This window comes from Somniosus microcephalus, chromosome 17 (assembly GCF_052327205.1).
Source record: "Somniosus microcephalus isolate GS21.2 chromosome 17, FLI_Smic_1.0, whole genome shotgun sequence".
In the NCBI taxonomy this organism is placed as follows: domain Eukaryota; kingdom Metazoa; phylum Chordata; class Chondrichthyes; order Squaliformes; family Somniosidae; genus Somniosus; species Somniosus microcephalus.
This window is the reverse complement of record NC_141003.1, coordinates 84586547-84611504: the sequence shown is the minus strand read 5'-3', so window position 1 is coordinate 84611504 and position 24958 is coordinate 84586547. Positions and strand designations below refer to the sequence as shown.

The 24958-nt window shown below is 43.2% G+C and overlaps 1 protein-coding gene across 9 annotated transcripts in view; it reads left to right on the top strand.

Moving 5' to 3' along the window:
• Positions 1-455: 455 nt before the first annotated feature.
• The window catches only part of upf2 (UPF2 regulator of nonsense mediated mRNA decay), a 129943-nt gene continuing 105440 nt past the window's right edge, over positions 456-24958 (top strand). For 7 of the 9 annotated variants that reach the window (XM_086010778.1, XM_086010780.1, XM_086010779.1 and 4 more), the window contains exons 1-6: positions 456-565; positions 1771-1866; positions 2754-2859; positions 9026-9406; positions 13293-14072; positions 24015-24175. In XM_086010778.1, coding sequence (XP_085866904.1) covers positions 9027-9406; positions 13293-14072; positions 24015-24175 — 1321 coding nt within the window. In that variant the 5' untranslated portion in view covers positions 456-565; positions 1771-1866; positions 2754-2859; position 9026. The other 2 variants (XM_086010772.1, XM_086010773.1) reach the window with 2 other exon arrangements.

Here is a 24958-nt window from a genome sequence, read left to right as displayed (position 1 = left end):
AACACAGAAGCTTCTAACTCAGAGGCGCGGTTGGCTCTAAGGAAGACGACCACAGCAACCCCACTCCTAATCCTCACCGTCTCTCCTCCGTAGTGAGAGCCGAGCTTTAAATACTCGTGGCTCTGGGCCCGGTCACCATGACAACAGCTGGCGGGCTCGGGGGGTCGCTCGGGCCCGTCACCATGACAACAGCAGCTCGCGCTGCCACTTCCGGTTGCGAGCGAACCAAAAAACGAGAGAGGGGGTCCTCATCGGCTTTTCCGTCTTCCTAAGTGCCTGTCATCAACAATCGCTGAGGCGTCAACTCCGTAAAATGGCAAAAAGAAAAAAAAATCCCTGCTGGGCTTTAATTTTTTTTTCTCCCCTCCCCTCCCCCCTCCTCATATTTTTAATGGTATATCAAATGAAAAATGAAAAAAATGTTGAGTGCGTTTGTGGCGGGCGCGGGGTTGCGGGGTCCTGGCAGTCAGTCAGTCAGTCGGTGAGCGGGCGGCTGCTCCTCAGCTCACAGACCCTTGAGCCTTTCGACGTTCAATCATAATCTTCCTCCAACCCCGGGCTAAATGTACGAGCCGGTGACTGCGCGTATTTTGGTTGTCACCCGAGGGTGTTTTATAATTTCTCTCTCAGTGTCGCTCGCTCGGTGGGTCGGTGTGTGTGTGTCGCTCTCGGTCGGGCCTGTGTGACCCGGGTTGACTCTCGCTGTCCTCACTCACTGTCTCCAGACTAGACCCTGTCTGTCTGTCTGTCTGCTTGCCTGCCTGCCGTGTCTGTGTTTAGGTTTGCTTCCCAGCTTTGTTCTCTTAATATATATATTTTTTTTAATCGCCTAAAGGAATTGGGGTTTCCCTATGGGAAGATTAATTTTTATATTTACTTCTGAAATGTCTTATTTCAAGATTATTTTTGATTTCTTCGCTTAAAGGAGTTGGGGTTTCCTATTCATGTTTATATTCGCTTCTGAAAGGCCTCATTTCACGATTATTTTTTAAATCTTCCTCTTTCCCCCCCCCACTTATATTTTATCAATTTCAAAATCAAGCTTGGTTTTTTGTTGTAAATGACTGCTCCATGTCCTTAAATATTGACTAATTGTCCTTCATTTGGTTTTCTAGGGAAATACCACTACAGCATTGCTAATCGGCAGGACCTTTAGTCAATACTGGGGTTGGAATATTTTATGGTAGTATTCTATGGTCATAAACCCCACCCCCCAGTCTCGAAACTGAAACTTGCCTTTTGTCAATATTTAAACATTTGGATGCATTATATGTCTTTAAATATCGCTTCTTCGGTGACTAGTACTATTGCATTGTAACCTGTTTGTTTTACAGTAAATATTTATGTAATAAACTAATCCTATGTTCCTAATGACATCTTGTATAACCTTGAAGCCAGGTGAAATGTAAAGAACTATAAATATTGTTTGCAGTCTGTTGTGGTATTTATAACTGATAAGGGATTTTAAACTGAAACACTGGTTTATAACAAAGTTGAAAATAACTAGCTTTAATTTTGAAATGAATAGTATAACAACATTTGGTTGAAGAAACAATACATACAGCTTGCTATAGATATGGCAAGCTCTGTACATTGTTCCTTCAACCAAATTTTCTGCTATACATATATTTTAAAATTAATAGTTTATATACAGAGGATATTTAAAAGTTAAGTTGTGGGTTGGAGAAAGAGAGATGACATCTCCATTTCAGAACATGAATTTTGTAGATTAAAAAAATTAAATAGTACCGTAATTCCCTGTCCTTACAGAATTGTGCCGAGCTACACTGAGACAGCCATTTTAGCCCAATCCTGCCGAGTATCTCCAAGGCTAATCTTGCGCCTTCCCAGATTCATCTGTATACGGTAAGAGTTTGGTGTCATAGTAGGTGGAGAGGAAAAAAAGTTGCGATCAACTGGATTTGTCTCTGTTGAATTCATACTACTGTAGTTGTGCCTTTGTCACTTGCCTGTTGGATGGCAAAAAAAGTGAATTTTAGAATCGTAGAATTTTACAGCGCAGAAGGTGGCTTATTCGGCCCATCATGCCTGTGCTGGCTCTCTGAGAGCTCTCCACCTAGTCCCAGTCCTCTGCTCGTCTCATTGTCTTCACAATGTTTCTTTGACACATATTTATCCCCTTCCCTTTTTTAATTATGGATTTGGCTTCCAACCCACTATTTCTGGTCGGGCATTCCATGTCTGAACAACCCTCTGCCTAAATCATTTCTCCCTACCTCTGGTGTTTTTCTGGTGATGATCATGAATTGATGCCCTCTAGTTACCAACTCACCAACCAGTTAAAATAGTTTTCCCCCATTTACCTTCTCAGCACCCCTCATAATTTGTAATTCCTAAGCTTTCTTTTACTCTGGGTTCTGTGCCTGATTTATGAGCTGCTGTTTAACTGATTTATCATTAGGATTTGTTTCTTCATTTTTTTAAAAACAAACATTTAAGCTGCATGGGAAGAACTGGAGTGGTTTCAAAGTCTGGTTCTTCATCTAATATCACCACTTTGAACAATTTCTGAACTCTACTAAATTAAAACAAAGAAAACCAACAATCCTTTGTTCTGGAGCCAGTTGCAGTGTACCTGGAAATGATTTGTGCTCAAAAGCATTATAGTGATTAAATGTGTATCGATGTGATATTACTCATCATCTCCATATATGGTAACAATGAGTTGAAGTGCATATTGAAATTATAACTGGTCAGAACTACTGTACCCAACTGTGTTTTGTGATTTTTAGAGTAAAACTGGACTCCCTTGGATTTTGCACCAGACAATAGTGTACCTGATGTATGCCTAGTTTATTGGAATGTGGCATTGAACATTTGACGCTTTCCGTTCTCCTGGTGAGTTATTCTCCAGACTTAAACCGTAGGGTGATTTCACAGGTGGGATTGTGGAAACCGGTGGTTATGGTGGGAATAATATGACTGGTGCCAAAATTTGACTTCCACCTATGTCTGGCACAATTGAAGTGGTTTTCGTGGGACCTATTTGAAATCTGGTTTGTTTTGGCATAGTTGCAAGTGTAGCTTAAAAAAATTATATTAGAAACAAATTGCTTAAATAGGGCTATGCTACTCCAAGACGATAGGTCACGTGAAAGCAGTTTTGTTAAATTTGTGTATGGTACAGCCAGTTGGGTGCTCCAGTGCATTTGATAGGTTAGCTTTTCCTCGTATTAACTTGTCTTAATTACACAGTAAAATGGTTTAAAAAGTTCCGATTTAATTCAGTTAGATTAATTTTAATTTAAGGTTCGATAGGGTAGATGTAGAGAGCATGTTTCCACTTGTGGGGGAGTCCAAAACTAGGGGCCATAAATAGAAGATGATCACTAATAAATCCAGTCGGGAATTCAGGAGAAACTTCTTTACCCAGAGAGTGGCGAGAATGTGGAACTCACTACCCCAAGGAGTGGTTGAAGTGAATAGCATGGATGCGTTTAAGGGGAAGCTAGATAAGTACTTGTAAGCGAAAGGAATAGAAGGATATGCTGATAGGGTGAGATGAAGTAAGGTGGGAGAAGGCTCATGTGGAGCATAAACACTGGCATGGACCAGTTGGGCCGAATGGCCTGTTTCTGTGCTGCAAATTCAATGAAACATTGTAAAATTGAGAATCGGTGAAATTCATCGTCAGTTTTTGTTCATTCTCAGTTGCCTAAATTCACTATATTCCTCGAGACAAACTGAAGCCACTCTCCTCCAATCACCCCCTTACAATTATTTGTATCCTTCTTTCCACCATCAGCAACTATCTGGTCAGTAAAATTATTAATGAGCCAACCCTATTGCTGCTGGCATTGAGAGGTCACACAGCTATTTCATGTAGAATGCTGGTTTTGAGTTCCTAGAAATGAATAATAACATTGCCAAAATCTTATCAACGTCTAGTTTGCATTGTCTACGCCAAAATGTTTTTCCAACTCGTTATTTAATGCACTTGTTATTCAATGCTATTGCAGAAACAGTGATACACAGATGGAGTATGACAGATTAGTAGTGAGGCCTCATTTAAAAAAAAAAAAAAATGATTCAATGAAAACTTGAGAAACAAAACAGGATGAGTGAAAGGGAGAGGAAAGGCAAAAGGTAAGCAAGTGGTAGAAAATGGCAGGATGAGCAAAGCAAATCTAAAGACAGTATTTTGGTTATGTGATTAGGTCATTTGAAATAGCTTGTGTTAAAACCTTTATTCAAATTCACACACAATTCTTATATTACCATTTTTTTGCTTCATTTCCCTCGCCTTCCCCCATAGCTGGAGTTGTAATAGATTGTCGCTTACTGCAGAACCAGATACGCGCAAGGCTGTAGGAAATGGGTGTGGGTTTTCCTTGAAAAGTGCAGTTTATTCACATTCCCATTCCTTTTGAGAATTAAAAAAAAACACACAAATCAGATGTTTTAAGGTGGGATGTGGAAGACTCACGGGCTGCCTTCCTCGTCAAGAAAACATACAAAAACAAAAGGCCACCTGGTCCTTCAAGCCCACCCCGTATAGACGCAGCATACACGCACATCCATCCTCTCCTCCACCACCCTCCCCAACATGCTAATGTAGGAAAAACTGGTGGCTTCCTCTCTGAACTCCCAAGGTATCCCGCCAAGCTTCGGGAGACTGCAGCAACGCAAGCATCCCTAATCCCAGCTACTCTACACCCACTTTACACAGCTCGAGATGTTCCCCACTCTCAGGAACATGTACTGCTCCCTTTTGATGGTCTGCAGGGAAACCACACTTATTCAGACATGTTTGTAATCTGTTCTAGACTCTATGAAAAGAAATACTTCCAGGCATCTAACCGAACTCTCGGCTTTTGCCCTCTAGGTCTCCCATTCCTACCTCTTTCAAATAACCAGTTTTCTAGGACAGAGTCTATTTCCTTCATCATTTTAAAAGCCTCAATCATAATTAAAGTTTCTTCAATTAAAAAAGCTCCAATTGCTCGAGCTGTCCTGACCGCTAAAAGTCTGGCAATTGGGTGTCATTTTGGAATATACCTAGTCTGTACCTGCATTTCGAGAGTGGGAGCTTAGATTAGTGCAGTGACAGGTGTACTAAACATCATTATCCGGGTATCAGATTAACCCGGATACACTCCAGATTTAGTGCTTGTGATGCTGCGGCTGGAACTCAGTCTGTGCTCAGACACAATATGGAAAGTTCAGTGTTCAGCCTGCATCCAGAGTGGTAACTTACTGCCCCCTTCTTGCTGATGTCCAGCCCACCGCCGAAAAATAGGATCCAGTGCTGCCATTGCCACTTTGGAAAATAAGAATTTGTTCAGTTGAATCCTCAGATATTTGTGTTGTAGGCTTGCTGCTGAATCATGATTCTCTCGCTCCTCCAGATTTTTTAGCTGTCTTGCAAAGCATATTCAATAAGAGAACTTTTTAATTGAGTGTGGTCTCAAAAAAATTCATCATTAAAGAGCACATTCTACAAAATAAGAATCTCTGCTCAAAATTATTAATAATTATAAAGTTAAAAACCGCAGGTGTCATCTCGCCTCCTTGCCACAGAGATTCAAAGAGACTTATCTGTGTAAATTCAATAGTGCGTGCTTTGTTTCAAACATTTGAGGCTTTTTGCTATTGGTTAGTGAGAACCTGGGCCTGGTAAGTTGTATGGGATAGAAAATTTGTGGGTTGGAGAAATTGAGATCAGAGCTCGAGGGAAACAAAACTGGGCTAATAATGTAGAGGAGAGAGTTGAAATTGTCAGAGAAAAATGAACTGAATTTTCAGTTTTAGCGGCCCCACTGAAATTAATGAAGCCTCAAAGGTTTCACATAAAGGGTGGTAGAAGTTTGTAAATCTCTTCCGTAAACGGCAATTTATGCTAGGTCGATTGTTAATTTTAAATTTGAGCGTGATAGATTTTTGTTAACCAAAAATATGAAGGGACATGGGGCAAAGGCGGGTATATGGAGTTAGGCTGCAGGTCAGCCATGATCTCATTGAATAGTGGAACAGGCTCGAGGGGCTAAATGGCCTACTCCTGTTCCTACGTTCTTACCATATCCCAGCCTAAGCCTGATTCATTTTATTTCTTGAATCTGACGTAACACTGCAGTAGAATCCATCTACAGTGTTTGATCTGAAAGTGGTGGGAGCTCTCACTTAGGGCAGTAAAAAGCTTTGATGTTTAACATGTATAATTTAATTTCAGTATTCATGTGATCTATCTCAAAGCTTGAGAGCTTCAATTTCTATTCTCCTGACCCTGTTGATGCTTTTGTAATCCACTGGTTTTCAAATATTGGTCCCAGAACCCTGGTGGTCATCAGATTTCTTATTTTTTCATTATTTGTTGATTTACTAGCATGCTATTTCTGCTGCTGTATACGTTAATAAAAAGAGCATTTTCTGTGATTATAGTACAATTTTATTTTAATTAGTTTTAAGGATCAAGGCAACTAACTCCAAGATGACACACCTGCATATGGAAGTTTGCAGCCAAGTCAGGCTTCTGTAATGCCACATCTGAACCAAGCAGGTCCACAGTGCTCCAGGATGCTGTTGATTGACCAGCAAGCCTGTTTAATTTAACTGAAGAGTTTAACTCTGCAACAGTTGGCCCTTCTCAGTTTTAGCTGGTTGGACTCCAGCAGTACCCCTGGGCGCACAAAGCGCTCTCAACTTGCGTGATTTTAGAAAGTCCTTATGGGTAGAGGGTAAACATACCATACCGGGCAGTCATATAAACTCTATATGTGTATAGTGCTTAGTTTAGAGACTAAAGTGTAGTGATGGGTTTCCACGCATGTCGGACACGAGAAAAGAAAATTGTTTGTGTAGTTGAGACTGTCTTTTTTGTAAATTAGAATAAGGGCAGCCCTGGGAGTGTGTCCATATGCAAGGAGATCCCACACAGAAAAGTTTGAAAATCACTGTTGTAAGCCAGTTCTCATTCCTTTTAGCTCCCGGTAGACATGCACCAGCACCTTTGAGTTCTCAGTATGCGAATTGCTGCATCTTTCGGCCATCCAGTCTCTCAAAAAAGCCTGTTATAGATCCAGATTGTTTTTTTAATCAAAATTTGGTTTAAACAAATTACATTTTGAGGCAATTAAGGTGTATTTAAAGTATATTAATCAGTGTGGTATAATCGAAAACCTATGATAGACCTGTAAGACCGACAGCAGCACCACATGCACATGCACTGGGCCTTGTTTTGGGGAGGGTAGGAAGGTGGGAGTGAATTATATAGTCTGCCTATTCTTGAGGGAAGGCTCGTATGCCACGACTATTGTATTGGAAATACACAGTTTATGTTAGAACATAAGAAGTAGGAGCAGGAGTAGGCCATACGGCCCCTCGGGCCTGCTCCGCCATTCAATAGGATCATGGCTGATCCGAATCCAGACTCACGTCCACTTCCCTGCCCTCTCCCCGTAACCCCTAATTCCCTTATCTGCTAGGAAACTGTCTATCTCCGTTTTAAATGTATTTAATGTTGCAGCTTCCACAGCTCTCTGGGGTAGCAAATTCCATAGATTTACTACCCTCTGAGTGAAGAAGTTTCTCCTCATCTCAGTTTTGAAAGGGCAGCCCCTTATTCTTAGATTATGCCCCCTAGTTCTAGCCTCACTGCTGCACTTGTTGAATTGGGTATCAAATAGAAAGTTGCATGCTATCTCATTTATTTAATGGTTCTATCCCTCTCTTCATCCAACAATTTTTTTTGTGTTCAACATGTCCGCACGCCATTTTTGAGGTTAAAGATTGGTACACAAGATGGCTGTATTTTATCGACCAGTGAAGTGGGAAATGTGACAATCACCCAATCAATGGGGCAGAGATTCTCTGGATGTTATTTTTTTCACAGTAATGGTGACAACCATGAGATCCCCAACTCAGTACAGATCCCATCACTCTTGCTTTCCTACCCTAGGTTACCTGTGAGCAATGCCACCAGAAACATACTAGATGAGTAAATGAGCTTTCCTTGTTTCACTCCTTCCAGATGAAACAGCGATTTGCTTGTACTTCTTTCAATTTAGTATACCGTGTTCGCTGCTTACGGTGCATTGGGGAGACCAAATGCAGATTGGGTGATCGCTTTGCTGAACACATCCGTTCAGTCCGCAAGCGTGACCCTGAGCTTCTGGTTGCTTGCCATTTTAATTCTCTGCCCCACTCCCACTCTGACCTCTCTGTAACAGTGGGGGAGGCCGGGGACAGTGAAGCTCAAGGAACAGCACCTCATCTTTCGATTAGGCACTTTACAGCCTTCCGGACTCTCTCTCGAGTTCAACAATTTCAGATCATAACCTCTGCCCTCATATATTTTTGGACGCCAGGTGCTGGTAATCACAGAATCACAGAAACCCCACAGTGCAGATAGAGGCCATTTCGGCCCATCGAGCCTGCACCGACACATATCCCACCCGATCCCCGCAACCCCTACATTAACACATATCCCACCCTATCCCAGTAACCCCACTAACACTAAGGGTCAATTTATCATAGCCAATCAATCTAACCCGCACATCTTTGGACTGTGGGAGGAAACCGGAGCACCCGGAGGAAACCCACACAAACACGGGGAGAATGTGCAAACTCCACACAGACAGTCACCCGAGGCCGGATTCGAACCCGGGTCCCTGGCGCTGTGAGGCAACAGTGCTAACCACTATGCCACCGTGCTATGGTTCTGCTGTTGCCATTTACAGCCCCTCCAAACCCATATTTTGTTTCTTTACTTGTCCCATTACCACCCCATTTTGTCTTGTACCATAATCCCTTTTGCCGTTTAATCTCTCCCGTCTTCCACCCGATCACAGACCTTTCCTTTTGTCCTTTCCTCCCGTTCCCCCTTTCCTTGCCTCCGTACTTGCTTAAAACTGGTTACATCTCTAACTTTTGACAGTTCTGACGAAAGGTCATCAACCTGATACGTTAACTCGGTTTCTCGCTCCACAGATGCTGCCTGACCTGCTGAGTATTTCCAGCATTTTCGCTCTTTATTCCTTGTTTCACATTTTTTGTTTGTTTTTGACAGAATGTCAGAAGAGCATAAAAAGTCTGTAAGCATGGAAGAGAAGGATGTTGCAGTTTTTAGCAATGAGAATCGAAGCAGTAAAGACAAGGACGGCACCGAGAGGAGGGCAACCTCAAATCGGGAAAAAGGCCGGGATGATCTGAAGGCCAACAGCAGAAGGGAAAGCATAAAGGCAGCAGAGGAGAAAAAGAAGAGGCAGGAGGATGAAAAACGCAAAAAGGAAGATGAAAAACGCAAAAAGAAGGAAGAAGAAAAGTTAAAAGCCGAGGAAGAACAAAGGAAGAAGGAAGAGGAAGAAAAGAAGAAACTAGAGGAGGAGGAAAGGAAAAAACAGGAGGAGGAGGAAAAAAGGCAGAGAGAAGAAGAAGCAGCAAAGCAGAGGTAAGATTGGTTTAAAGATATCTGATAACCGTAGAGTTAACTTGGACTTTGAATCGACTTTTTTTTAGTACATAATGACCTTCCCTGATGCTTTTAAGTATCTTCAGTGGCCCAGAACTTGGTGTCGGGGGCTTGCCGCGCGTGCAAGCCCCCGATGTGCACTCACCCTGCGCGCTGACATCTGAAGCCCGGGCCTGCTTGCATTTCCTGTCACAGGCCCGGTTCAGATGTCGGCGCGCAGTGCTTACCTGATCCAGCGGCGTAGTTAGTGCGATGTGCCGGCTGGGATCAGGTGAGCACTGTACAACCAATCAGGGGAGGGGAAGGTTCATTCATGAGTTTGAGAGTAAGAACTGTCAAACTCATGAAAACTACGGGGGCCCAAAACACTATTTAAACTTTAAATAAAAATTTAAAAAACATCCCAATCATTAAATTAAGTATAAATAAGTTTAAAAAAATAATTTAAACAATAATTTTCTTTTGGGGAAAAAATAAATTTTTAATAAAAAGGGTCTAAAACTAAACTTACCTTTATTGTAGATTCTTTAAAATAATAAACCTGTGGAAAGAAAAATTCTAAACTGCAATAAAACACCACTTACCTGTAAAAATAAATACTTACGTGTGCTTTTTACAAGCGTAAAGACCGGAGGCAACACATGCGCAAATCCCCCAAAACAGAGGAAATCCAAGACGCACGCGCTGCCCCCTACAGCGCACGCGCTAGCCTCTTCACCTCTTGGGTTAGAGGAGAGGAAATGCCGGTTTTCAGCGCATGCGCTGTGCATGCTGAAAACCAGCATTTCCTCCGGCCAGACGCGTGAGTACCCCTTCCGTACTCGCGCGTTTGGGGAGGAATTACTGCCCCATTTTTCTTTAAAATTCTTTTATGGGACCTGGGCGTCGCTGGCAATGCCAGCATTAATTGCCCATCCCTGTATTAAGCTAAGTTTTCTGATTATGGATCCTGGGTGCTCTGGGCTACATCAAAACTTGGACGAACACCAAGCACGCACACATACAGAATGTCATAAAAACCTTTGTGTGCACAGTGATGGTGCTTAAGATCCAGACAAAGCCAGAGTGTGCAGTGTTACTGGGGCAGCTCAGGTAAAACCTACTTATTCATTACCCGTGTTAATTTGAAAGATTGGACTTGTGTTATGTACTGTGGTGACATTGATCTGTATCATGACCTGGAAAGAACTTGGGGGTGGAAGGAAGTTGCATTTCTATCGTGCTTTTCACAAGCTCAGGATATCCCCAAGCGCTTTACAGCCAATGATCTACTTTTTGAAGTCATCTTTTTGGAGTGTCAAGTGTGACTCAGTGGTAGCACTCTCACCTCTGCGTCAAAAGGTTGTGGGTTCAAGGGATGAGATACCGGTGATTGCCCGTGGAACTGTGCACATAATCTAGGCTGGCATCCCGTGCAGTACTGAGAGTGTAGCACTGTCAGAGGTACCGTCTTTCAGATGGCCCTGTCTGCTCTCTCGGGTGGATGGGAAAGATCCCATGGCACTATTTCGAAGAAGAGCAGGGGAGTTCTCCCCAGTGTCCTGGGGCCAATATTTATCCCTCAATCAACATCACTAAAACAGATTATCAGGTCATTATCACATTGCTGTTTGTGGGAGCTTGCTGTGTGTAAATTGGCTGCCGCGTTTCCTACATTACAACAGTGACCACACTTCAAAAGTACTTCATTGGCTGTAAAGTGCTTTGGGATGTCCGGTGGTCGTGAAAGGCGCTATAGAAATGCAAGATCTTTAATCAGAATGAAAAAGGGTTAATTCAGAGCACATTTACAAGTTAAATTATAACCGTAAAGCGAGGGGCAAATGTACAAACCGATAAAAGGCAAGTTCAAGACTGATGTGGGGGAGCTCTTCTTCATGCAGAGTGATTAATTCCTAGAATAGTCTTCTGGGTATTGAATCACAGAATCACAGAAACCCCACAGTGCAGATAGAGGCCATTTCGGCCCATCGAGCCTGCACCGACACATATCCCACCCGATCCCCGTAACCCCTACACCAACACATATCCCACCCTATCCCCATAACCCCACGTATCTAATCCCCCTAACACTAAGGGTCAATTTTATCATGGCCAATCAACCTAACTCGCACATCTTTGGACTGTGGGAGGAAACCGGAGCACCCGGAGGAAACCCACGCAAACACGGGGAGAATGTGCAAACTCCACACAGACAGTCACCCGAGGCCGGATTCGAACCCGGGTCCCTGGCGCTGTGAAGGGGAATCATTTGAGAGGCAGTTAGGTGCTGTCATAGAGGACCATGGATTTCTGTGGAAAGATGGGCTGAATGGCCTCCCTCATCTGTAGTTACCTTTACGATTTTTGGGAACTCTCTTTGGTTGCAAGGGAGAGCTGTCTGTCTATGGTACAGATGATTGTGACCTTATTGAAAAATGACATATTTACTGGTGAAGTTCAAGCAAGTTATTTTTGTATTATCCCGTTGCAAGATTATGTAACTTTGTAAGAGGTATGAGTTGTAAGAAAAGACTGAAGAAACTTGGGCTTTGGAAAGGAGGGGTGACCTTAAAGTGTACAAGATTGTTACGGGTATAGAAACAGTTAACCCAGCGTATTACTTCAAATTAAACTGCAAGGATCGAACTAGGGGACACGGGTTTAAACCAGAGAAGGGTATTTCTAGAACATGTACCAGGACATTATTCTTCGTGCAAAGAGTGATCGACATGTGGAATAAACTTCTAGGTAGATTCCGTCCGTCTGTTGTGTTTTGCCCTGGAGTAGGTCCTAACCAGGGAAGAGCAGCTGAGTGGTTTACAGTTGCAGTCCTCAGGGTTTTTATCTTTGTACCTAGGTGGGCTGCAACCAAGGCTAAAGAGCCTCACTTACTCTTTACAATTGCGGGGGGGGGGGGGCACACCTACATCCATTGGACGCAATACCCCCGCTGGACGTACTCTGCATCCCGTATTCAGAGCCAGAGCTCGCCTGGGTTGTCTGGAGTGGGGCTCGAACATTTCATCTTCTGACTCCGAGGCTGGAATGCTAAAACTGAGCCAAAGTTTCACTGCCTCTATAGAGCAGAGGAGGCGAAACCCTAAAATGGAAGGATGGCACATTTGGACCTCTTTGGATGGGTGAATCAAATGGGCCGAAGAACCTTCCTCATCCATAATTATCTTGTGAACCTTTTATTTTATTAATCTGTTGTGCACGTTCATGACCAATATGTTCTGTGTACTAGTGTGAACAATTGAAATACAGGAAACTCTCGATTTACCGGCACCTAAATAACCGGAAATCTCGGTTAACCGGCAAAATTCAGGAGTAGGTTCAGGTAAGTTTTACTTCATATTAGTGGCAGTTCCTGGATCTGTGGCTGTGTAACTGGGGTTCCTGCACTTGTTGCTAAGCAACAGGGACGCTTGGTCTGTGGCCGGGGTTCCTGCACCTGTTGCTAAGCAACAAGGAAGCCTGGATTTGTTGCTGCGTACGGAGCTCTCGTACCTTTTAACTATACCTCTCTGTAATCCGGACTTTTTGATAAACCGGCACCACGCCGGTCCCGTCGGTGCCGGATAATAAAGAATTTCCTGTAACTCGCTTTAGTGTTTCTTTTGGTGCAAGGACGAAGAGATGCTATAAGCATCAAAGGTGACAACACAGTCACAGGATTCAGATGAATCTTTGCATCTGAATTGCAGGTTATGACCTAGGAATTACGAGGCTGAGCTACAATTTTCTAATTTCCTTCTAGATTTTAAGGTGTTTAAAAATAATTAGAATGCATACATTTTCAAAATGCTGGAACTCGGTTTGTAGTTTTATCGTACTGTGTTCAGATTCTGAGTCTTGCTTTGCTTTTCTCCTCATTCTGTAGAGAAATGGAGGAAGCGTATCAGCTGCATCAAGAGGCTTGGGAACGTCATCAAACAAGAATAGAACTCCGCAGCAAGAACCAGATTGCGCATGACAGCCGTCCAGAGGAGAGTTTCTTTACCAGGCTGGACTCGAGCCTGAAGAAAAATACTGCGTTTGTCAAGAAGCTCCGAACTATCACTGAACAGCAGCGAGACTCCCTCTCCAGTGATTTCAACATCCTGAACTTGAGCAAGTACATTGCGGAAGCTGTTGCATCCGTCGTCGAAGCCAAGCTGAAATTATCTGACGTGAACTGTGCTGTTCACCTTTGCTGTCTCTTCCACCTGCGATATGTTGACTTTTCACCCTTGCTTCTACAAGGCTGGAGAAAGCACTTTGAAGCCCGGAGGGAGGAAAAAACTCCAAACATCAGCAAACTGAGGACTGATATGCGCTTCATCGCAGAACTGACCATTTGCGGAATTTTCACCGACAAAGAAGGCTTGTCGCTCATTTATGAGCAGCTAAAGAACATCATTTCTGTTGATCGTGACTCTCACACCCATGTCTCTGTGATTATCAGTTTTTGCCGACACTGTGGCGATGATGTTGCTAGCCTGGTGACCAGAAAGATGAAGTTTGCCTCGGAGAAATACAACCTCAGCTTCCCTCCCAGTGAGATAATCGGCTCGGAGAAACAGCAGCCCTTCATGAACCTGTTGAGGGAGTACTTTACCTCACTCACCAAACATCTTAAAAAAGACCACCGAGAATTGCAGAATCTGGAGAGGCAGAACAGGTGATTCCATGCACATTTTCTTCGTCGTTTTAAGTAGTAATGTTACCAATGGATTTTTGCTGTCACGTGAACCTCTTAATGAAGGTGGCCATCATAGTGATCTTGATGCAGTGTATGGTAACATAAGAACATAAGAATTAGGAACAGGTGTAGGCCATACAGCTCCTCGAGCCATTCAGTAAGATCATGGCTGATCTTCGACCTCCACTCCACTTTCCTGCCTGCTCTCCATATCATTTGATTCCCCTAGAGTCCCAAAATCTAACTCTCTCAGCCTTGAATGCACTCAACGACTCAGCATCCACAGCCCTTTGGGTAGAGAATTCAGATTCACAACCCTCAGTGAAGAAATCTCTCCTCATCTCAGTCCTAAATGGCCGACCCCTTATCCTGAGACTATGCCCCCTAGTTCTAGACTCTCCAGCCAGGGGGAAACAGCCTCTCGGCATCTACCCTGTCAATCCCCCTCAGTATCTTGTATGTTTCAATGAGATCACCTCTCATTCTTCTAAACTCGGCCCATTCTACACAATCTCTCCTCATAGGACAGCCCTCTCATCCCAGGGATCAATCTAGTGAACCTTCGTTGCACTGCCTCCAAGGCAAGTATATCCTTCTTCACATAAGGAGACCAAAACTCTGCACAGTACATCCAGGTGTGGTCTCACCAAAGCCCTGTACCATTGCAGTAAGACTTCCTTACTCTTGTACTAGGATGACAATAGTCTAATGGCAAAATGCTTAAAATATAAGTTAACAAATTCTGTCTAATCCAATGGCATTAAAGCAGATTTGAGTTTGGCAGTATGCACAAGTAGCAGAAGAGGGAAACTGAGGACGCTCAGCTAGAATGTAGTGGCAAAATGTTGTCACTCCCCTTTGACTGGTAGTGGCACTTTGCTTATGACAGCAACAGAAAATCATATATGCTCAGCTTGAATATATTTTGCTGTTTCTGATGTAAGTAATGTTACTGAAGCCCTAATCATTACAATGACCAAAAGAATCACTGCACAGAAAGCACTCGGAGACGTTCCTCGACATGAGGATTGATACAAGTGCATGCTATTGATGTCTTATTGAAGATCACAATCTGGAGACACCAAAGAAAGAAAAAGAAAGATTTGCATTTCTATAGCGCCTTTCACGACCACCGCACGTCCCAAACCGCTTTACAGCCAATGAAGTACTTTTGGAGTGAAGTCACTGTTGGAATGTAGGAAATGCAGCAGCCAATTTGTGCACAGCAAGCTCCCACAAACAGCAATGTGATAATGACCAGATAATCTTTGTGATGTTGGTTGAGGGATAAATATTGGCCAGGACACCGGGGAGAACTCCCCTGCTCCTCTTCGAAATAGTGCCATGGAATCTTTTGCGTCCACCTGAGAGAGCAGACTGGCCTCGGTTTAACATCTCATCCGAAAGACGGCACCTTCGACAGTGCGGCACTCCCTCAGCACTGCCCTGCAGTGTCAGCCTCGTTTCTTTTGCTCACGTCATCATACACTGCATGAAGATCACTATGATGGCCACCTGCATTAATAGGTTCACATGACACTGCAAAAATATGATCAAGTGTGCTGGTGATAACTACCTAGCTTTCATGTTACTGGATGTGCTAGTCAGTGACGGGTGGACAGCCAGGAGCTGCACGTGCCTCTCCTGTGCCTCGATTGCAGCTGTTTAAAATACTTTATTTAGTTGCCATGCCAACAAATACAGTTCTGATCCCAACAATGCAAAATAACAAAGCACAAAGCATTAGCCCTAACAAAACAGGCAGCCTCCCTTCCATTTTGCTCTAGTTAATCAGCATGTGTATTAATTTGGAATGTTAATATGGATTAAGCAGTTCTTTTTAAAAAGCAGTTTGTTCTCACTGCACTATTTTTGTCTCACGTTTCCCCCAGTTATTTGCATGTTGATGACCTGCTTATAGTTGTAGGAAATGTCCCTAAAGACACAATCCTGTGATTGTCAACTCAAAAAATCTTAAATTGGCTGAGTGGCTGTGGTAAAAGAACTAGAGCTGGAATCTTTTGTGCTAGAGATAAGGATACGGTAGAAGACTAGCAACACAGAGGTTGAGAGATCTGATCCCACCATGGCAACTTGTGAAATTACATTCAATAAATCTGGTTAATTATGGTCTAGTATCAGGAAAAATGAGCATCAAAACTGCCAGATTATTGTAAAAACCCACCTGGTTCACGAATGCCCTTCAGGGACATAATCCTGCCACCCTTCCCTGGTATGACCTACATGGAGCAGATAGGAAGGACCTATTTCCCTGAGCAGAGGGGTCAGTAACCAGGGGGCATAGATTTAAAGTAATTGGTCAGGGGATTTGAGGTGAATTTTTTTTACCCAGAGGTTGCTGGGGATCTGGAACTCGCTGCCTGAAAGGGTGGTAGAGGCAGAAACCCTCATCACATTTAAAAAGTACTTGGATATGCACTTGAAGTGCCGTAACCTACAGGGCTACGGACCAAGAGCTGGAAAGCGGGATTAGGCTGGAGAGCTTTTTTTCAGCTGGCGCAGGCATGATTTCCTGAATGGCCTCCTTCTGTGCCGTAACTTTCTCTGATTCCATGCGACTTGTGCACAATGTGTGGTTTACACTCAATGCAGTCTGAAGTGGCCAAGCAGGCCATTCCATTGCAAACAGTTTCTGCAGAACAGAATCATGAAAGAAAAATTAGACCCATCAACAATTGGTGCAAACTACTGTGATCCCATGTCCCCACTCTTTCCTGTATCCTTGTATATTTATTTTCAAACACTGATCCAGTTCCTTTATAAATGATGTTCTGGTCTTTGCCTCGGTGGCCATCTGTGGTAAAACATTGCATGTTCTTGTAACCCTAAGTGGAAACAATATTTTTCTAACCTACCCCTTCCTCTTTTAGTGATGGACTTGAGTTCATGCTCCCTTATTGCAGATTGACCCCAGTTGAAACAGTATTTCAATATAAGCACAACTAGAGGCCATCAATATAAGATAGTCACCAAAAAATCCAATAGGAAATTCAGAAGAAACTTCTTTACCCAGAGAGTGGTGAGAATGTGGAACTCGCTGCCACAGAGAGTGGGTGAAGCGAATAGTATCGATGCATTTAGGGGCGATAAGCATATGAGGGAGAAGGGAATAGAGGGTTACGCTAATCGGGTTAGATAAGGAAAGACGGGAGGAGGCTCGAGTGGAGCATAAACGCCGGCATGGACTGGTTGGGCCGAATGGCCTGTTTCTGTGCCGTATATCCGATGTAATCCTCTAAGTTTGTATATCTCTCTTTGACCTCCCATTTAACTTTAGCTGCTTGAGAAAAATGCCCCAGTTTTTTATCCCTAACCACCCTCAGTATTCTGGAGTACAGCCCATCCAGGGCTTGTGACCTGTTAACTTTAAGTCCCATTATCCCCTTTATTACAATTTCTTTTTTTAATATTTAGAGATTCTGCTACATTGCTTCTGACACTGCTGCAGTCCTGCTTTAAAACTTCAATAAACACTAAGGTGAAATGTTGTTAGTATTCCTACCACTCTTAATCTCTATTATAAAATGTCCTTTTCTGACCCTTTCTTCGACTATCCTTTTGCTTTTGAAATGCCTTTGCTATTACTTTTTATGTTGACTGCCAGCCTTTTTTCATACTCTGTGAACCCTTTTGCTTTTCTTCTACACTTTTGCTATTTCTCTCTCTCTCTTTGTGTTAATAGCCTTACTATGAATTAATATAGCCGCCTCCTTGAACTGTAACTTTGACCTAATGCTCCTGTTCATCAATGGGATTCTGGTCTTTCCCGTACCCCTTTACTCCCGGACAGACTGGGTTTTGTCTGTACTGTACTTGTCTCGCACTGAAGGATTACCCATTGATAGTCTGGTGTCTTGTTTTTTCTTTCTATCTAATAAGTATGGGGTAGGTCCCCTTTCATCGATCTAAAATATCCTCTTTTCCAGTCTGACACCTTTTGTTTTTTGCTCCAATTTTTCTTCATTTTTTTGCCTGTAAACTTAATTATGGCATTATCTTTGTTCTCCTACCTTCAGGTCACTTACTTGTCCCGATTCATTACCCAGAGCCATATCGAGTACTGCATTTTTCCTCTTGGCTTTTTAAAAAAAAAAACTGCTTATCACAGTCCTCCCAGATTTTATCATTTGTACTTCATTAAAAATCTTGGTGTTTCTTATCCCAATGGTGACCTTGACACTGGAATGGTGCTGCACTGTCGGAGGTGCCGTCTTTCGGATGAGACGTTAAACCGAGGCCCCGTCTGCTTTCTCAAGTGGACGTAAAAGGTCCCACAGCACTAAGGGGGAGTGGGGCTAACTGGATTGCTGTTCGGCGCAGTCTTGATGGGCCAAATGGCCTCCTGTGCTGTACTATTCTATGATTCCATGATACTGCGCATTAATTCCACTAGAGGTGTACAGCTCTGGTACAGGGTTACTCTTGCCAAGGATGTCCTGTTGGAAACGATGCTGAAGGGCCTTTCTTAATCACATAACATAAGAAATAGGAGCAGGAGTCGGCCATTTGGCCCTTCAAGCCTGCTCCGTCATTCAATAAGATCATGGCTGATCTTCAACCTCATCTCCACTTTCCTGCACTATCCCCACATCCCTCGATTCCCTTAATATTCAGGAATCTATCGCTCTCTGTCTTGACTATACTCAACGACTGAGCCTCCACAGCCCTCTGGGGTAGAGAATTCCAAAGATTCACCACCCTCTGAGTGAAGAAATTTCTCCTCATCTCAGTCCTAAATGGCCAACCCCTTATTCTGAGACTGCGACCCCTGGTTCTAGACTCCCCAGCCAGGGGAAACACCCTCCCTGCATCTACCCTGTCAAACCCTGTAAGAATTTTGTATGTTTCAATGAGATCACCCCTCTTGTAAACTCTAGAGAATATAGGCCTAGTCTACTCAATCTGTCCTCGGAGGACAATCCCCCCATCCCAGGAACCAGTCTGGCAAACCTTCGTTGCACTCCCTCTATGGCAAGTATGTCCTTCCTTAGGTAAGGAGACCAAAACTGTACACAATACTCCAGGTGTGGTCTCACCAGGGCTCTATATAATTGCAGTAAGACGTCTTTACTCTTATACTCAAATCCTCTTGTAATAAAGGCCAACATACCATTTGCTTTCCTAATTGCTTGCTGTACCTGCATGTTAACTTTCAGTGATTCGTGTACAAGGACACCCAGGTCCCTCTGAACACCAACATTTCCCAATCTCTCACCATTTAAAAAATACTCTGCTTTTCTGTTTTTCCTACCAAAGTGGATAACTTCACATTTCTCCACATTATATTTTATTTGCCATGTTCTTGCCCACTCACTTAGCCTGACTATATCCCCTTGAAGCCTCCTTGCATCCTCCTCACAACTTACATTCCCACCCAGCTTTGTATCATCAGCAAACTTGGATATATTACATTTGGTCCCCTCATCCAAATCATTGCTATAGATTGTGAATAGCTGAGGCCCCAAGCACTGATCCTTGCGGTACCCCACTAGTTACAGCCTGCCAACCCGAAAATGACCCGTTTATTCCTACTCTCTGTTTTCTGTCCATTAACCAATCCTCAATCTATGCAGGTATATTACCCCCAATCCCATGAGCCCTAATTTTGTTTAATAACCTCTTGTGTGGCACCTTATCGAATGCCTTCTGAAAATCCTAAATGCACCACATTCCCCCTTATCTATTCTGCTTGTTACAAACTCAAAAAACTCTCATAGATTTGTCAAACACGATTTCCCTTTCATAAATCCGTGTTGACTCTGCTCAACCCTATTATTATTTTCTAAGTGCCCTGTTACATGTGCTTAATAATAGATTCAAGCATTTTCCATTCTACGGATGTCAGGCTAACTGGTCTGTAGTTCCCTGTTTTCTCTCTTCCCTCCTTTCTTAAATATTGGGCGAAGTCAGAGTCTTGCCTGTAATCTACCCTGGTGATGTAACTGTTCATGGTAAATCTGTGAACCCAGCACCAATTCCTCTTTCCCTGTACATACTTGTCCATGTTTTGCTCTGGTGAGTTACTAACGAGAGGAAATGGAGACCAATTTGGCCCAGCTTTCTAAAAACCTGTTAAGTGTCAGCTTTGGCTCAGTGGGCAGCACTCTTACCTCCCGAGTCCGACGGTTATGGGTTCAAGTTTCACTCCAGAGACTTGAGCACATAATCTAGGCTGACACTCCAGTGCAGTGCTGAGGGAGCGCTGCATTGTCGAAGCTGCCGACTTTTGGATGAGATGTTAACCAAGGCCCCGTCTGCCCCCTCAGGTGGACGTAAAAGATCCCATGGCATTATGAAGTGGTGCAGGGGAATTATCCCCGGTGTCCTGGCCAATATTTATCCCGCAACCAACATCACATCTGGTCATTGTCTCATTGCTGTTAGTGGGAGCTTGCTGTGCGCAAATTGCCTGCCGCATTTCCCTACATTACAACAGTGACTACACGTCGAAAAGTACATTGTTGGCTGTAAATCACTTTGGGACGTCCTATAGAATCGTAGAATGATGCAGCAGAGAAGGAGGCCATTTGGGCTACTGTCCCTGGGCCAGCTCTTTGAAACCGCTCTCCAGTTCGTCCCATTCCCCTGTCATTCGCCCACAGCCCTGCAATTTCTTCCCCTTCAACTTTTTATCCAATTACCTTTCGAGTTACTATTGAATCTGCTTCCACCACCCTTTCAGGTAGCACATTCCAGATCGTCCTCATTCGCTGCGTAAAAACATTTCTCCTCGTCTCCCGTCTGGCTCTTTTGCCAATGACTTTAAATCTGTGCCCTCTGATTACTGACCCTTCTGCCATTGGAAACAGCTTCTCCTTATTTGCTCTATCAAAACCATTCATTATATCATGACGAGCGCTATATGAATGAAAGACTTTATTTAATCTACTAAGAAACTGTCCTGAATGTATTTTATGAATTCCTTCCCATTTTGACTGCCATTCATGGGGTTATTTAGGCTGCCTCTAGTTAGCTATTTATTTTAATTTTGAAAATCTCTGATTTGGTTGCAAATCACTCGTCCATTTATTTCTCGCTAGCTGACATTCTATAATGGAAGCCCAATCTTGCTGGACAGCTATTATTTCTCAGTTCAGCCAAGAGGAACACCACCTTGAATAACCTTTCCTCTGTGCGTTATGTACTAGATTTGTATAGTGAAAAATACTTATTTTAAGAACATAAGAAATAGGAGCAGGAGTCGGCCATTCGGCCCCTTGAGCCTGCTCCGCCATTCAATGAGATCATGGCTGATCATCGACCTCAACTCCACTTTCCCGCCCGATCTCCATATCCCTGGATTCCCCTAGAGTCCAAAAATCTATTGATCTCAGCCTTGAATATACTCAACGACTGAGCCTCCACAGCCCGCTGGGGTAGAGAATTCCAAAGATTCACCACCCTCAGATTGAAGAAATTTCTCCTCATCTCAGTCCTTATTCTGAGACTGTGACCCCTGGTTCTCGACTCCCCAGCCAGGGGAAACCTCCTCCCTGCATCTACCCTGTCAAGTCCTGTAAGAATTTTGTATGTTTCAATGAGATCACCTCTCATTCTTCTAAACTCTAGAGAATATAGGCCTAGTCTACTCAATCTCTACTCGTAGGACAATCCCCCCATCCCAGGAACCAGTCTGGTGAACCTTTGTTGCACTCCCTCTATGGCAAGTATATCCTTCCTTAGGTAAGGAGACCAAAACTGTACACAATACTCCAGGTGTGGCCTCACCGGGGCCCTATATAATTACAGTAAGACGTCTTTACTCTTATACTCAAATCCTCTTGTAATAAAGGCCAACATACCATTTGCTTTCGTAATTGCTTGCTGTACCTGCATGTTAACTTTCAGTGATTCGTGTACAAGGACACCCAGGCCCCTCTGAATATTTTATTAGTTAAAATTGTACACTTCTGTAACACTGGCCTTTGGTATATTGTAAAAACAAAGACTTACCTTTTATATAGCGCCTTTCACAACCTCGGGACGTCCCAAAGCGCTTTACAGTCAATGAAGTATTTTTGAAGTGTAGTCACTGTTGTTATATTGTTCATGGTGCCTGTCATTAATTGTGACCCAGTAAACCTCAGCCCGCTTTCTAAGACTCCTTTTGTACTGTATGCAAATACTGCATGCACTAAAATCAACAATCAGAAACTTGACCTCATCCAGCTTGGCTCTCTAGTTACAGGAAACTTTGTGCTATCCGGCACCGACGGGACCGAGCTGTTGCCGTCCCATCAAAACTGCCGGACAAACCAGCGCTAATGTTGAAACATACTGAGCTTTTGAGCTCCGTATCTGGCAACAAACCCTGTTGCTTAGCAACAGCTTCTAAACAGTCGGCCGCAGCTTGCAAGCGTCTCTGTAGCTAAGCAACAGCTTTAGCGAGACCTTGCAGAGCCTGACTGGTGGAAAAAAAGCAATGAAAAGAAAAGAAACTTACTGAACCGACTCCTGAATTTTTGCCAGTGTCTCGAGCATTCCGGACAGTTAACCTCCGGATAAACCAAAGTTTCCTGTATTCACAGAATCACAGAAACCTCACAGTACAGATAGAGGCCATTTCGGCCCATCGAGCCTGCACCGACACATATCCCACCCGATCCCCGTAACCCCTACACCAACACATATCCCACCCTATCCCTGTAACCCTACGTATTTAATCCCCCTAACACTAAGGGTCAATTTTTATCATAGCCAATCAACCTAACCCGCACATCTTTGGACTGTGGGAGGAAACCGGAGCACCCGGAGAAAACCCACGCAAACACGGGGAGAATGTGCAAACTCCACACAGACAGCCACCCGAGGCCGGATTCGAACCCGGGTCCCTGGCGCTGTGAGGCTTTTTGTTTTCTGTCCTCCCAAGTGATTGGGAAGGCCTCAAGCAGACATTTGGTGCCACATTGTGGCCAAAACTTGCATTACATCCAAATCATAAAAGGTATTGTCGTTCAGCTTGAAGTTAGTTTTTTAAATTTTGTTTGGAAGTTTGTGGTAGATCCTGAAGGTGATTTGGGAATTCAATTAGACTTCAGTTTATTCAAGTTTAGATATATTCTCATCCAGGGGAGAGCTTGCCAGGAATAGTAATATATTTTATTGCTAAACTCACTAGAGAATGTTTAAGTGAACCAATCTTTTGATGTTACATGATCAATTCACATCTATCCTAGTCAAGAAAGACTTGAGCTTGTAATCTGTAGTAGGTCTCCTAAAATCTGCTCCATACGTCGCAGTTGGAGAAAGTCATTTAGAGTGAAACTTGGTTGAAGTATCCACAAAATCTATACATCACACTGATATTTGCAGCGCTCCCCATTCCCATTAGTTTAACCCAATTCATTATATACTGCCCATACATGTTTTGACTTTTTATTAATGGTTAACTAAAATGATTTAGTAGTTGCTAATCATTTGGAAATTCCTTTTTCAGTAAAATATGGATGTACAAATTTGGTTCCTCAATTGATTTTCAAAATTCATAATTTTTCAACTTTTTGAAAAATAATAAAATAAGAAAGACTTGCATTTCTATAGCACCTTTCACTACCACTGGACGTCCCAAAGCGCTTTATAGCCAGTGAAGTACTTTTTGAAGTGTAGTCACTGTTGTAATGTAGGAAACACAGCGCACAGCAAGCTCCCATAAACAGCAGTGTGATAATGACCAGGTAATTTTTTTTTTAGTGATATTGATTGAGGGGTAAATATTGGCCAGGATACCGGGGGTAACTCCCCTGCTGCTCTTCAAAATAGTGCCATGGCACCTTTTACATCCATCTGAGCGAGCAGACCTGGGGACAAATGTTTGTGTATCTCACATGATTAACGTGGCAGCAGAATCGAGCTCTGTGACCAGATTTCCTTTTAACTTCTGTGTTTGTGTGTTTCTGTTAGGCGAATCTTGCATTCGAAAGGCGAGCTGAGTGAAGATCGGCACAAGCAGTATGAGGAATTTGCCACCTCCTACCAGAAGCTGTTAGCCAACACACACAGTCTGGCTGATTTGTTGGATGAGAACATGCCTGAACTTCCCCAAGATAAATCTGCACAGGAAGGTAAGGACATCAGAGTGTTGCTGTTTTGGTGTCAGGATAAAGTGTGAACTCTACGGCAGCACCCAGTTATGTGACGGTGTCCCGATTCCAGCAACAGTTTATATTAATTTGTATTCAGATAAACAGCCAAAATACAGCTAATAGGCTTGGAAGATATTTCTGTTGGTGAAAATGCACCTTTACATACGATTACGTAAGATATACGGCACAGAAACAGGCCATTTGGCCCAACCAGTCCATGCCGGCGATTATGCTCCACTCGAGCCGCCTCATGTCTTTCCTCATCTAAATCAGTCGGTATAACCCGCTGTTCCCTTCCCCCTCGTGCTTATCCAGCCTCCCCTTAAATGCATCTATACTATTCCCTTCAGCCACTCCCTGTGGTAGCGAGTTCCACATTTTCACCACTCTTTGGGTATAGAAATTTCTTCTGAATTGCCTATTTGATTTCTTTGTGACTATCTTATATTGATGGCCTCTAGTTTTACTGTTTCCCACAAGTGGAAACACTCTTTGTGTCCACTTTATCAAAACATTTCCTAATTTTAAAGACCTCTATTAGGTCACCCCTCCGCCTTCTCTTTCAAGAGAAGAGACCCGGCTTGTTCATCATCCTTGTAAATCTTTTTGCCTGCTCCTCACTGTACTATAAAGCAGTTTAATCAAAAACATGTCTCTGGCAGCAAAGAATGTGGCTTTGAAAATCCAATACAAAAGGTGTTGGTCAGCTCCATGAACGTATTTAGTAGATTTATAGGAACAGCCACAAGATGTCACTAAATG